Raw genomic sequence first — 13,681 nt, 5'->3', positions numbered from 1 at the left:
TGGTGCGTTACTTTCTTCCATTGATAGCGCAGTAATTAATAGCATGAGCCAGAAATGACAAATTAAAAAAATAAATCACTGGTCAATCAAATGTAGCCAGTAGAGCTGCAAAATGATAAGACCTATTTTTAATGAGGAAAACTGTGCATTACTGCGTGACCTTACTGCGTAGGTTTAGGCTGCTTAATTAGTTTAATTAGGACTACAGTTTCCCACAATTTTGCCAGTCCCTTAGAACAAAGAGATAAAAGCTGTTTGTAGCAATTAGATTTAGTCTCATTTTTGTACATAGGTGTACAACAAGAATTTGACCTGTTACCCATATATATATTTCAGGTATGCTGGTAGATTACTGAGGTGGAAGTAGGTATTTGCTCATATATGTGGATATGGTATACAATAAGACATAAACTCTCCACTACACACCTCTGCCATGCTATCAATAGAATTTATCAATTGCAGTGAAGCCAGGCGTTTAGGCTGTTTCAAGATACCGCAATTATTGTCTGGAAATATTAGACAATTATCAAACTGATCGCACTTCAGCGCACTTGACCATTCAACCATGGAGTATATTTTATTTCATTTCACTTTTATTTATTCATTTATTTAGTATTTATCTTATGGTGTTAGAGGCAGGTATTTCAATGTGTGGCAGCTATTTCGATTGATTTTGCTTTAATAGCATCAGTTTTAATGAAGTTTTGCAGAGCTTGCAGAGCTGAATCCCCGCATATGGACTAAACGTCAGGGACAACTGACTGACAAGATGCTATTTATTCAGTGGGGTGGGGTTTATCCTGAATGCTGCTCTTGTTACGTTATAGATGTCACCCAAATACAATTTGCACTGCTGCCAACTTTTGTTTGAACTTTAGTTTCCGTTCTGAGCTCACTTTAAAATATTTTAAGTGGCTGGACCTTGTCAGCTGGTGCTCATGATGTGACCAGGCTGATAAGGCAAGCTAGTGCTTTACTGGCACTGCGCCATGGAGGTTAGTGAGCTAGACGGGTCTTCAGCCGTGGACACGACATGGCATGGTTTCGTGGATGTGACGCCGCCAGCCAACGGAATTTAAACGTAAATCCAGCCAGGATATGTTCAAATACAAACAGCGTTCACAGCTTCACAGTCTAATTGAGACCGAGAGAGACCCGGTGTGCGTGTGAGTGCCAGAGACAAGACGGCCACCCAGGGGCGTTGCCAGGCTCTGAAGACATCGGGGGCTTAGCCCAGCGAAGCACTGGGTGTTGCCAACAAGCTTGTGATGCAACACCTGCAACAGCACAGAGGCCATGATAACACTGAGAGATAGAGCTCACTGCTCTGAGGAAGACAAGTTTATGCATCCCTTTAAAGTCATGATGACTTTCAATGAAGATTGTTCCAGTGGTACAGTGTGTATTTTATACATGTTTCCTAGTCCAGTCAGTGGTGGATCCAGAAATATTTACATAGGCTAGTAAGGACTTTTGGCAGGGTGGCTTAGGTTGTGGTGGGTAGATCAGACAACTTTAATGTAGTTAACTTAGATTTGAGGTGAGATAATTATAATTACCTACAGCTCCTCACAAGAAATCTCCTCACTGAAAAAGACAGACTTCTCAGAGATCCTCTCCACAGAAAGAGCAAAGAGTCTAAACCAAAGCAAAGAGATGCTGCTATATCGGTCGCAATGAACAGAATCATTAAGGGCAACTTGAAGAATGCTGTTGATTTACATCGTTTACCAGTGGTGGGCTGTTTGAAGGGTAGGGGCGAAAAAATAAAAAAGGCAGCTGCTGCAGGACAGGTGGCCCCACCAGCACCCAAGAAGCTATGATGCATCATGTATGGTGAAATAGATTTCATCCTCATTAGTTATAAAACCCACATATAAAAACTAGGCAATGCCTGTAAATGTTTAAGGCACTTATTAAGGAGCATTCTTGACTATGTTATTGACACTGGCACCAGACTGCCAGTGATAATCTAAACTAAGGCTCTGCAAGACAAACCAATACAGTGAAAGGACTGACGGCCATACATGCATATCTTTATCTTTACCTCCAGCTTTACTCCTGCAGCTTAGGACCCATCTTGTCAAAGACAAGATGCCTCTGGCTGCGTTTTTCAGCTCCTTTTGAATCTGTTTTAGTTTTCTCTCTCTCTATGGCATTCTGTACCCACAGCAGAGCTTAATACTAAAGCCAGTCTTAAGTGAAAAAACAATTCACACCAAACTTTAAAGTCCTGTAGGCTTTTTTTTGCAGATTACTCTAAAATACAGTGTACTGTGTTGGCTCCCTGTAGCAGGGAGCAGGATGCTTGGGTTACAGCTCAGACTGTGTGAGCCCCTCTGACATCTGAACATTGGAATGGGGCTCTGCTAAAACTGAAAACCTGTATAGGTGGAATGGATGGAAGTTTTAACAACTAACCTAAAGACTACTTTGAAAAATAAAACAAAAGGGACAGTGTAGATTACGTCAGAGATTACATCAAAATGCTCGCAAGATATCAGCCTAACTTATTGGCACTTCAAGGGCACTTCATGGTGTTTTCTTACTTGGAAGGGCATTTAAGAGGGCAACCCCTGAGTTTTCTTCATCAGAGAGGGATTTAGGAAACGTCACGCTTCTCCCATTGTAAGGTCTCCTGTCGTGTAGCAGCACATCACATTTTCTTCACTGGAGGCTCATCCATGAAGAAACTTCCCACATCCTCACACATGTAGGGACAGCCTTTACAGCACTGCAGCACATTTTATCCACTGGAGGGGCATTTCTCCATTAGAGGGGCACCTAATTACACCTAATTATAATTTATTATCATTATTATTATTATTTGTTTCTTGCACAAAGGGGCACCCCAGAGGACATTAAATTTTTTTCCCCATGTGACGGGCAGACAGTGGGGCACTTGCTCTTGTTTTTGGCACTCTAGAGGTCAGTTTAGTGATGCTTTTTCAAACATGGGGGCACCAGGGGAGCCTTCATATGACCTTTACAAGTGTGACAGGTCATGTATGACAATCTGTGTACTGTATCTAATGATAAAATGTATAATATTCATGGAAAGCCTATATAGAGAAAAAGCCCAACCTAGGCCGCTGACCACTGTGAGACAGAGAAAAAGTGCAAGACCATTCAGTCTCTTCCCTGTTGAATTTTTCTGCAGGTTTCCACACACCATGCTGCATTCACTTGACCTTGGATGTCTGAATTTTAGAATTGTACATTTCTGACAAGGAACAACATTTTTTTAGATTGCCCAAAACTGGGGTGGCAAGGCATTTTTCTTTTTTTTTTTTTTTAGGATGACAGCTGCCACCAAAGCCACCCCTTAGAGCCTCCACTGAGCAAAATTGATTTCAGCACCCTGGACAGAGCTCATCAAAACAGGATTAAAATCCCCTCTAGGTTCAGTTTTACTAAAACGTGTTATGTTAATTATACAGATTTCTCATAAATGTCTCTGCAGTCCAGGATCAGCCTGATGTTCCTGAGTTTAAGTCAGTTCCCCCCACAAATGATCAGATGGGATCATACAGATTCACATACCAAACATACACTATTGGGCCACCTAGACATTCCACCTACAGGAGGTTTCATGACATCCCATACTAAAGCCATAGGCATTAATATGGAGTTGGTTCCCCCTTTGTATCTACAACAGCTTCCACTCTTCTGGGATGGCTTTCTACAGGGTTTTGGAGTGTGTCTTTCTTTCCCATTCATCCAGAAGAGCATTTGTGAGGGCATACACTGATATTGGACGAGAGGGCCTGGTTCGCAATCTCCATTCTAGTTGATCCCAAAGGTGTTGGATGAAGTTGAGGTCAGGGCTCTGTGCAGGCTAGTCAGTTTCTTCCACATCAAACTCACCCAGCCATACCTTTATGGAGCGTGCTTTGTGCACTGGGGCACAGTCATGCTGGAACAGAAAAGGGCCTTCCCCAAACTGTTCCCACAAAGTTGGAAGCAGAGAATTGTCCAGAATGTCTTGGTGAGCTGAAGCATTAAGACTTCCCTTCAGTGGAACTAATGGGCTGAGGCCGACCCCAGAAAAGCAAGCCCATAGCATTATCCCTCCTCCACCAAACTTTACAGTTGGCACAGTGCAGTCAGGCAGGGAACATTCTCCTGGCCTTTGCCAAACCCAGACTCATCCATCAGACTGCCAGAAAGAGAAGCGTGATTGGTCACTCTACAGAACACGTTCCTTGGTGGCTGACTTTCTGTGGTTCCTAAACGCTTCCACTTTGCAATAATACCACTTACAGCTGATGGTGGAATATCTAGGAGGGAAGAAATTTTACCAGCTGACCTGTTGCAACGGTGGCATCCTATTACATTACTATTACAGTACCACGGTGGAATTCAGTGAGCTCTTTAGAACGAGCCATTCTCAAAAATGGCAGACTGCATGGCTAGCTTCTTGATTTTATACACTTGTGGCAATGGGACTGCATGAAACACCTGAATTCAATGATTAAGAGGTGTGGCCCAATACTTTTGTCCATATAGTGTACCATAAGATCAAAATGACACAATCAAAACTGCAAGTTTTAAATAAAGCTCTGTGTCGCCATCTGTTGGAGAAATAATATTATGACATGTTATCAGGCCAAATAGACCTGATCAGACAAGTGGAGAGGATGGAAAAGTGTAACACTGTGTGTTACTTTTACTCACTTTACCTAGTGATAACTTAAATAATAAATCAAAAATAATTCAGAACAATACTTCCACTTCACTGACATATTTTGATTCATTAGTTAACCAACCATTGTATTGCAGCAGTTTCCAAAGTGGTCTGGAAACCCCCAGGGGTCCTTGAAGGGCTTCCAGGCGGTCCTCATCAAAATGAGGAATAGTTTACAGTAGTATCACTGTAATAAATACACTAGAAATTGTGAGAATGCAGAAAATGTATGAAGGATCATTTTCACATTTTCTTTTTCCTGGATTAATCTCACCACAATTTGTCAGTCTTAAAAAGGGTTATCAGCAAAAGAAAAGCATTAGAATTAATTAATCATTAGTAAATGATTAATTACTAAAACTTATTAGTAAATTATTAGTAATTAATTATTAGTAAAACAATTTTAGAAAAACAATTTACCATAAAACAAGGGGAAAAAAACTTCTTAATTAGCAGAAAAAAGTGAAATTACAAGAAAATTAAAACAGTAATATATTACAGTAATATATTTAAAGGTCAGAGCAGTGATGTTGATCAGTGTTGGATTTCTTATATTTAAATTACACACTCATGAATGAACCCAAACTTGCAGTGTAAAGGAAAGAAAGAACAAAAGAGAAACATGAATTACATAATTTCTCCAGATTTCCCTAAATACATTTGTTACATTTTATTATTTTGTGTGGTTATAAATTGCATCAGTGCTGGTGTTTTTAACAGCCTGCAACTTTGCATCAGCCTGGTCCATCAAAAAAGAAAAAAAATAATAAATAAATAAATGAATAAATAATAATAATAATAATGTTCAACCTTATAATCATCCTGTGAAAATAGGATGATTATAAGATACACACACACCCAACACACACACACACACACACACACACACACACACACACACACACAGCCACCAGGTGTCTCAGTTCCCTTACTTTTCAGCAGCAAACCAAACATTTCCTGGTGGAGGGAAGGAGGAGGAAGGAGGGATCTGAGTGTGTGTGTGTGTGTGTGTGTGTGTGTGTGTGTTCACACACACACACACACACACACACACATAATCTCAGTGTTAATCCCTCATTTTACTTGCTTCACAGTAATGCAGCTGTAATGTGAAGTCTTGCGTGTGTGTGTGTGTGTGTGTGCGTGTCTGTGTGTGTGTCAGACATGGGGACAGGGTGCAGGCAATGGACAGCGTCTCTGCTTCCTGAAGGTTCACCTTATGCTCCTTCCTCACCGCCAGAATCCATTTGGTTTTATTTGTCCCAAAAATGAGGACAGGACGAATATCCTCAAAGAACTTCACGGATAACTTAAGTATAATCATTGGAGTACTTACTGCCTAGATTTTGCATTGCTAAAAATTTCAACCTCAGCCTGCCATTAAGTCTATATTTCAGTTATAAAATCTCTCTTTCCTTTAAACAGCAAATGATTCTGCTATCAGTACAAGGAATTTTTTATTTGTTACAAATTCATGTCACGACAGATTAATGTGTTTGAAGTATTTCTCCATCAAATTAATGCCACAAAAAAAGTTATTTTACACCATAGTAGTTAATAATAGTTTTGTGTTTGTTTAAAAAAAAAAAAAGGATTTTTTTTGAGTCCTAACAAGACTAAGTGACTGGCATTTATGATGGATATTTTTGCACCTATTTTTGCACATATTTGCTTTAAATTTGGCCACAAGCAGGGGAAATTCCTGCATGTAGCTCTTGGTGAAAAGACAAGGAATCATAGGATAATAATAATTATTATTGCATACAATAATTGAATACACATTTATGTCTGTCTCGGATTTATCAGGCATCTAGTGCTTTTATTACTTTATGCATCAGCCTCAGACAATAACGGCATTCAGTTTGATATAAAGTTTACTGCCCTGTCTTTATGACCTTTATGGAGAGGAAACATGATAAGATTAGTCATGTTTTGTCTCTATCTCTTTATTTCGTACTGAAAAATGATCCACCACAGACAAAACAGTTTGACATCAGTGGAAAAAAAAAAAAAGAAAAAAAAAGAGCAACAGGCAAGGTACAAGGTTTAACAAGACATGTACATGTAAGTATCTACTGACATCTGCTGGTCTACTGAGTTTCAGACAGTCTCCAGCTTCATTGTCTTCAGGGTATGAATGGGGCTGTCTATCTTTAAAAAAGAGGCGTTATGATTATATTATTTCATAACAATCCGTATCTTCTCATCACCAAGAATGAGCCTGGAGAGAGAAGAGAGACATGTTGAGAACTGCTGTTATGCCTCTTGGTGTTTGATTTTTTGGGGGGATCAGCTGAAGATAAACAGACACAATCCAATCTGCTTTCTCTTACCTGAGCAATGCAGCAGCCACCAGGCCTCCTCCTATTGGTCCCGCCCAGTAAACCCAGTGGTAGGTCCAGTAGTTAGCCATCACAGCGGGGCCAAAAGCCCTGGCAGGGTTTAGACACGTTCCTGATACATCACCTCTGCACAAAAAAACAAAACAAAACAAAATATATATATTGCAATTTTGTCCAAATCAATTCCCCCCATCCCAAGAATATCACGGAAACAAATGCAATATGGACAATGACTATATAATATTTGCCTCATAACACATAACACTTTGTTTTGATTGAAAAGCAATTAATTTTTGGAGTTCGTGAACTGCACAGCTAAATTTCAGCTTATGCAGCTCCCTTAAAAAATGGAAATAAAGAGTTCGATTTCCTCAATATCATTCTCTTTTTTTGTAAGATAACTTTTTAGTACTTCTGCCTCATTCGATAGTGACAGTAGAGGGACAGAGGAAATTGGGAGGACATGATATGCAGCAAAAGGCCCGGGTCAGATTCAATCCCGGGCCGCTGCGATCAGCAAGTCTTGATATGTGGTACGCGCTCTACCTGGTGAGCTACTGTGACCTATAATTCTTAATCAGCGAGTTATATGCAACTTAGGAGCTGGAATTATTAATGCATTTATGTTTTCAGGTGCAGTATATAAAGTCAAAGCGCATCATTTCACACGGTTGCCCCACTCGACATTTATGCATGACGGGATCAGAATTCTTTCTAAAATGCTAAATATAATCAAATATGTTTAGACAGAATACATTCAGGTGGATTCAGGTGGACAAATTACATTTTAAATCCATTTTGTTTTGCATTTTTCTCCTGGTCATTATTTCAATTCAATTCAATCCAGATTTATTTGTATTGCGTCAAACTATAGCAAAAATTATCTTAAGGTATTTTCAAGAGACACAAAAAATTTTGGCTCATGCCTTGAACCAAAATCTGCACCATGAGTGAGCACTTGGCAACAGCGGCAAGGAATAAAAAAAATATTTAACAGGGAAAAAACTTCGACCATTTCTAAGACTGTAAAGCAAAAGATAGTCATAAACAGTGGCACACCCTGCTTTTGGGATGTGCTAAAAGTGGTAACTCAGGTCTCAGCCTTTTCTGACAATCTGTCATCTCAGTTTTTTTCTCACCCAGCGAGGATGTTAATGATGACAGTGCAGCCCACCAGGAAAGGAGCCAGGGGGGTTTTTGTCTTGGTGTTGACCGCCACCAGCAGCACCACCATGGTGACCAGGCAAGTCATGGCCACCTCTCCAAAGACAGCACCGGGCAGCTGGCTTTCTGACTTAAGGATATCAAACGCTGCTCCTGTGGCGTTCCAGTAGCGGTCTGCAGGTACCATCATCTGTGAAAGGTGGAGCGAAGAGACACAGATTTGTCAGTGTCAAAGTTGAACTTGTCCAAATGTGCAAAAATGACCAAATGTGCACCATTTTATATCACACAAGAGTTCTACCATTATGTATTTTCAGTTTGATGATAATTAACTTTATTATTAATTAAATTCTGTTTTCAATTAACCTTTGCCATCCCAGCCCCCAGAACTCCTCCAATCAGCTGGCTGGCCAGGTAGGGTGCCACCATCATCAGCTCCATGCCTCCACACAGGTAGATGGCGATGGTGAAAGGAGGGTTGAAATGGGAGCCACTGGAAACAACAGAGAAAAGGTTGAGGGCAAGTGGGAGATTGCAGCAATAAAACTTTATCTAGCACCTTCCTTTCTTAACAGTTGCAAAGAGCTTCAAAATGAACAGCAACAGCAGTATAACTACAATAAAATAAGACAGCAGGGATTAAGAAATAGAATAAAAGGTGAGAAAAGCACAAATAAAACCTCAAAATTCATCTAAAAACATGTAACTTGGATAATATCACCACTATAGAACTCCACACATATTCACTGATTGCATACAATAGTGGCATTTCCTCAAGCAATGCTTTGATTAAAATAAAAATTACTTTACCTGATGTTGTCCATGACTGCTACCATCACTGCCACTGCCAGTCCATGCACCAGTGCAGGCTGCACCCTGCCAGCTGCCGGCACGTTCTCAATGACAGACACACAACCGATGAAAACGAAGAACATGGTGCCCACTATCTCTGCCAAGCAGGGCTGGAACAGCTTCTCGTACTTGTTGGGAGGTCTGGGTGCAGGCGTCTTCTTGCCCTTCTCCATCAGAGTAGAATCTGTGTCTTCCATTTCAAACTTCTCAACTCCCATTGTGACTTTTCTCGGGTTTTATTGCCTCCTGAGAGATTCCAGTTCAATTCTAGTGTAGCTATGAGTGATTTTGTGCTAAGTGATTGGTGTTTGCCTGCCTGTGCACCTCCAGTACCTCCTTGACTCAGCCTGCAGACTAAGTGAAGGGCACAGGAGGGTGTTGTGATCATTTATAACACCATCAAGAGCTAGGACGCTGAACTGGTATTGCATCATGGATCATAAAATATCAAAACATCAAAGATGAACGATACTGGAATATTCATTATATAAATACATTCACCACAAGTGTTTTGACCCCATGTTGCTACTGACCTTCACTTCTCACCCACTTATCAAAGCCTGGCGATGGAACTGATGAACCTGCCAAGTATTCACCAAATCACCAGGGTGACTTTGTTTTAAGATATAGAATTGATAACCAAAGTGCTCCAGCCTGTCCACAGTCTGTGGATGTAATGTGGTCAGATCAGAATGGGAGGAATTCATTGTCAGTATCATCATCATCATCATCATCATCATCATCAGCGTAAATCAGTGTAATTAAGGTGCTACAAAAAGTGTTGTGTAATTTCTACATTTGTCATGTTCTCACAGGCATGGATGGATGCAGTTGGATGACTCGAAATATGCTGATCTATCCTCTTGACTATTATGATCATCATCACTAACGCCAACATCGTCTTCATCATTATCGTCATTATCATCAATTTTTTTGAATGCACATGCATAGTTTTGGACAGCAAATTGTTTTATATTTAACTGTAAAAAAAAAAAAAGGGGGGTGGGGGTGGGGGGGGGGGGGGGGGGGGGGGGGGGGGACATTGCTGTGTGAAAATCGTTCATTTATGTATGCATAGTTTTGGTGCATAAGTGGTTCCATTGTTGAAGCAGGCCATTGAAGTGCACTGCTTTTAGATTAATCTAGCTTTATTGTACAGTGCAGTGCCCTGTCCTTGCCCCATCTTTTAAGTAATAAAACTATCCAAGCATAGTTTTCCATTCAAGGACTTTGGACCAAACAATGACTATAAAAAGACTGTAAATAGATAACAAAGTGTTGATCTTCGGCATAGGCTTTATTATCAAATTCCATTTAAACGGTTCATGCTTTCAAGGCATGTATAAGTCCACATAATGAGTATCACTGTAATTCACAACCATAAAACATAAACATTATTGCAACATGAAAAATATAACTCAAGAAATTCGTTTCAAACAGACAACATTTCAGAAGGTAAAAAGGAGCTTATCCAAAGGTAACAACATATCTTTGCACATGTTTGCAGACAATTTTAAATAACAGACCAGACTCAGCCTCAATTTCTCTGTGTAATGCATGAACTTTTCATATAATACACAAAATGGAAGCGCTTTCATAAAACAAGCTGGGAAGTATCCACTCTTCAATAAATTAGGCTTCACTTCAAGACGACTCGAGTCTTCTGGTCACCAAACAGCAACCTGCATGGGAGAGAAACTTAGAATCAATTCGATGTGATATTCACTGAAGTAGCCTACATGCCCGGGTAGCAATACTATATATGATAAGAAATTGCATTTAACAATCATTACTAATAACCTGATTCAATTTAAATAGGTAAGTAAGCAATATTATTCCACCATAGATTCTATACTTAAATGGGTGGAGCTAAAGAATCAGTCTGCATGACCTTTAATTGCAGCACGGGGAAAAAGACAGGAGGTACGAGATATAATATAATGAAGTACTGTGGCTCTTTTTACAAACTAAAACAAGCAGTCTAGCCATATAAATGATCAAGATTAGCCTATTTGTTTAGCTGACCTCTCAAGTTCAAATTATCATACTAGTCTATGGCTGTCTAGGTAAGATTTATCTTGCCAGCTGACCTTCTCAGATCATGAAAGTCATGGTCATGAATGAATGTAAGAAAAAGATTGTTTTATATTTTTCTATTTATATTTTTCACTTTTTGTTCATGTTTTGGTCCTACATGCCACTGAAACAGCTGATTACATAGTAGTTGGCTAAAATGTATTCTTTGGCTCCGCCCATAAATATGCGACTCAACCAGTGGGATTATTTCTTCCCCTAGGGCAGCTACAGTCTGTTACCACCAGCATGGAAAACACCACCAGCCACAATGCAAATGTTGGGAATTTTCTCTGAAACTGGTGAATTTAAACAGATTGTTCGCAAAAAAAAAAAAAAAAAAAAAACTAATTGGCCTTTTAGATATTAAAAATGGTTTGGAAATTTGAGATTTGTGGAAGAAGCTGTTTATTTTCTGTATACCTAACGAAGCTGACAGTAAGTAGTGCGCCGCAGGTGGGTCCAATCCAGTAGATCCAGTGGTGGTCCCAGTGGTTTGCTACCACTGCAGGGCCGAAGGCTCTGGCTGGGTTCATACAGGCTCCAGACACCTCCCCCCTGAAACAACAGCACATAGCAGCTGCTCATTTAGGAAGCTCACAAAACATTAGCGTTAACATTTATAATCTGCACACAACATATCACATCTATGTAGCTTTTAAACAGAATTAACAAAATTTATAAATTACCCTGACTACAGATAGATTATCTGTATCATCATGTCATCAAGTCTATATTAAAAAAAAAAAAAAAAAAAAAAAAAAAACCTGAAGTAGGGTTTGATTGAAATCTTTAAAACTGCAAACAAATAAAACTCAAAAATGTGATACAACAACTGGTGTGTTACCTGAGAGGAACTGGATCAAGTTAAATAAAAACTGACTAGGTTTTTCATGTGTGGACTAACACAAAATTGTCCAAAAGGTTGATGACAGTTGAAAGTTTTAACAGATTGGTGCCCTGATCCCATATATTTCAATTAGGGATATGTCCAATCATTAGTAAGTAAATGTGAATTTGTGGAAGTGTATTTGAGTTCTGGATGTATAGATGTGGTTGTTTGTCATAGATGGAATAACAGTGAAGAGGGGAGGAGAGGGGCCCTGGGCCACCTCCCTGCACAGGACCCACAACTTCTAGCTACGCCCCTGGATCCCCTCAAGCCCTTACCCAGCCAGTATGCAGGCTGTCACGGTGAGGCCGATGCAGAAAGGAGCCAACTGTGAGCGGGTCCGACTGTTGATGGCTCCCATGCACACCACGGTGGACAGGAACAGAGTCATCATCATCTCTGCCACTGTGGCACTGCCCAAAGCGCTGGTGGTTTTCACCACATTGAAGGCTCCACCGGAGGAAACAAGAAACTTCGGGGAGGGGTAAACTGCCTGGAGGCGGAACACAGTGAATATACATTAGCTAATAGGTAAAGAATTTGATCAATATCACATTATTTGGTCCCTGTATTCCTGCTTCTACAGGGGCAATATTTGAGATGGGTTTGGCTGAAATAATAGTCAGTAAAGACCACTAATATTACAGCCTCACTGCAATATATCCAATGCAATCTGAGTTAGGATGTGCTTCACATTACCTTTTAATGTCAGGGAAGACAGTGTCATCAGATGTAGGAAGATACCAAAAAAAATAATCTACTCTGCAGAGATTAACTACACCTTTTTTTTTTTTTTTTTTTTTTTTTTTTTTTACATTTTACAATATTCAGTGGGTTCTCTGTTTCTTCTTACCTTAGCCAGACCAGCACCAATCATCCCACCTGACATCTGAGCCAAGATATAAGGCCCCAGCAAGGTTAGCGGCATCCCTCCACACAGGTAGACACTCAGAGACACCGCAGGGTTAAAGTGCCCTCCGCTAGAGGTAATAAGGTAAACTTTACTGTATGCCTCTCACAAATGAACATGTAAACACATATCACAGAAATGTTAACAAAAAGTGATAAGGATATGTATGCATCAGACCCAGGACAGACATGATGCACACCACACAAGACAGGACAATGAGTGCCAAAAAGCTGCAGAAAAGCATAGCTGTTGTGTTGTGATAATTTATCTGACAATACCTGGATTGCAGTAAATCCTGCCCACCTGGAGGTTAAAGCAAAGATCTACTTGCTTTGGATTAAATAATTCACTGAATAGTCTATTTTACTCCATTCTACACAGATGATTTGGAGTTACTCACATATCCCTTAAATATAAAAAAATAACAGAAAATGCAGTGTCATTAATTTTTACCTGATTTGACCGAGCACCATGATCAGCACCCCCAGTGCCAGTCCATGTGCCACTGCAGGCTGGATGGAGCCCTCCACTCCCACGTTCCCAATCACTGATGCACACCCCACAAACACAAACAGGGCAGTCCCAAAGAGCTCAGCCAGGCACGGCTGGATATACTGCTCATATATGCTGCAAATCTTCTGGTTTGTTTTGCTCTTGCCTTTCTCTGTCGTCGTCTCTCCTGCTTCAGCACCAGCTATGGTGAAGACCTCTGTCTTGGGCTCTTTCTCAGACATCTTTCTGTGGGAAGCAACAGCTCCAGC

The 13,681-nt window shown here is 40.2% G+C and overlaps 2 protein-coding genes across 2 annotated transcripts; both read right to left on the bottom strand.

Annotated features, from left to right (window-relative positions):
• Positions 1-6,761: 6,761 nt before the first annotated feature.
• aqp8a.2 (aquaporin 8a, tandem duplicate 2) lies at positions 6,762-9,263 on the bottom strand. Its single transcript, XM_030078083.1, has 5 exons — positions 9,004-9,263; positions 8,560-8,686; positions 8,169-8,383; positions 7,021-7,155; positions 6,762-6,908 (listed from the first exon to the last, which is right to left on the bottom strand). The coding sequence occupies exons 1-5, from the start codon at positions 9,261-9,263 to the stop codon at positions 6,866-6,868; spliced, it is 780 nt and encodes a 259-aa protein (XP_029933943.1). The 3' UTR covers positions 6,762-6,865.
• A 1,382-nt stretch (positions 9,264-10,645) lies between these two features.
• aqp8a.1 (aquaporin 8a, tandem duplicate 1) lies at positions 10,646-13,664 on the bottom strand. Its single transcript, XM_030078048.1, has 5 exons — positions 13,374-13,664; positions 12,864-12,990; positions 12,289-12,503; positions 11,542-11,676; positions 10,646-10,727 (listed from the first exon to the last, which is right to left on the bottom strand). The coding sequence occupies exons 1-5, from the start codon at positions 13,652-13,654 to the stop codon at positions 10,685-10,687; spliced, it is 801 nt and encodes a 266-aa protein (XP_029933908.1). The 5' UTR covers positions 13,655-13,664; the 3' UTR covers positions 10,646-10,684.
• Between the last annotated feature and the right edge of the window lie 17 nt (positions 13,665-13,681).

The sequence above is a fragment of the Myripristis murdjan genome, chromosome 19, assembly GCF_902150065.1.
Source record: "Myripristis murdjan chromosome 19, fMyrMur1.1, whole genome shotgun sequence".
Lineage (NCBI taxonomy): Eukaryota > Metazoa > Chordata > Actinopteri > Holocentriformes > Holocentridae > Myripristis > Myripristis murdjan.
Note: the sequence above shows the minus strand (reverse complement) of the source record. Positions and strands in the feature narration are given on the sequence as shown.

Bases quoted from the DNA above. Each gene is read 5' to 3' on its own strand.
- aqp8a.1 (XM_030078048.1), bottom strand. From the start codon at position 13,654: ATGTCTGAGAAAGAGCCCAAGACAGAGGTCTTCACCATAGCTGGTGCT. The intron at 12,991-13,373 runs GTAAAAATTAAT...TATTACCTCTAG, and splicing joins ATGGTGCTCGGTCAAATCAG to CGGAGGGCACTTTAACCCTG. The intron at 10,728-11,541 runs GTATACAGAAAA...TCTCCCATGCAG, and splicing joins CTTACTGTCAGCTTCGTTAG to GTTGCTGTTTGGTGACCAGA.
- aqp8a.2 (XM_030078083.1), bottom strand. From the start codon at position 9,263: ATGGGAGTTGAGAAGTTTGAAATGGAAGACACAGATTCTACTCTGATG. The intron at 8,384-8,559 runs GTTAATTGAAAA...CACCTTTCACAG, and splicing joins TGGGGGCTGGGATGGCAAAG to ATGATGGTACCTGCAGACCG. The intron at 7,156-8,168 runs GTGAGAAAAAAA...TTTTTTGTGCAG, and splicing joins ATCATTAACATCCTCGCTGG to AGGTGATGTATCAGGAACGT.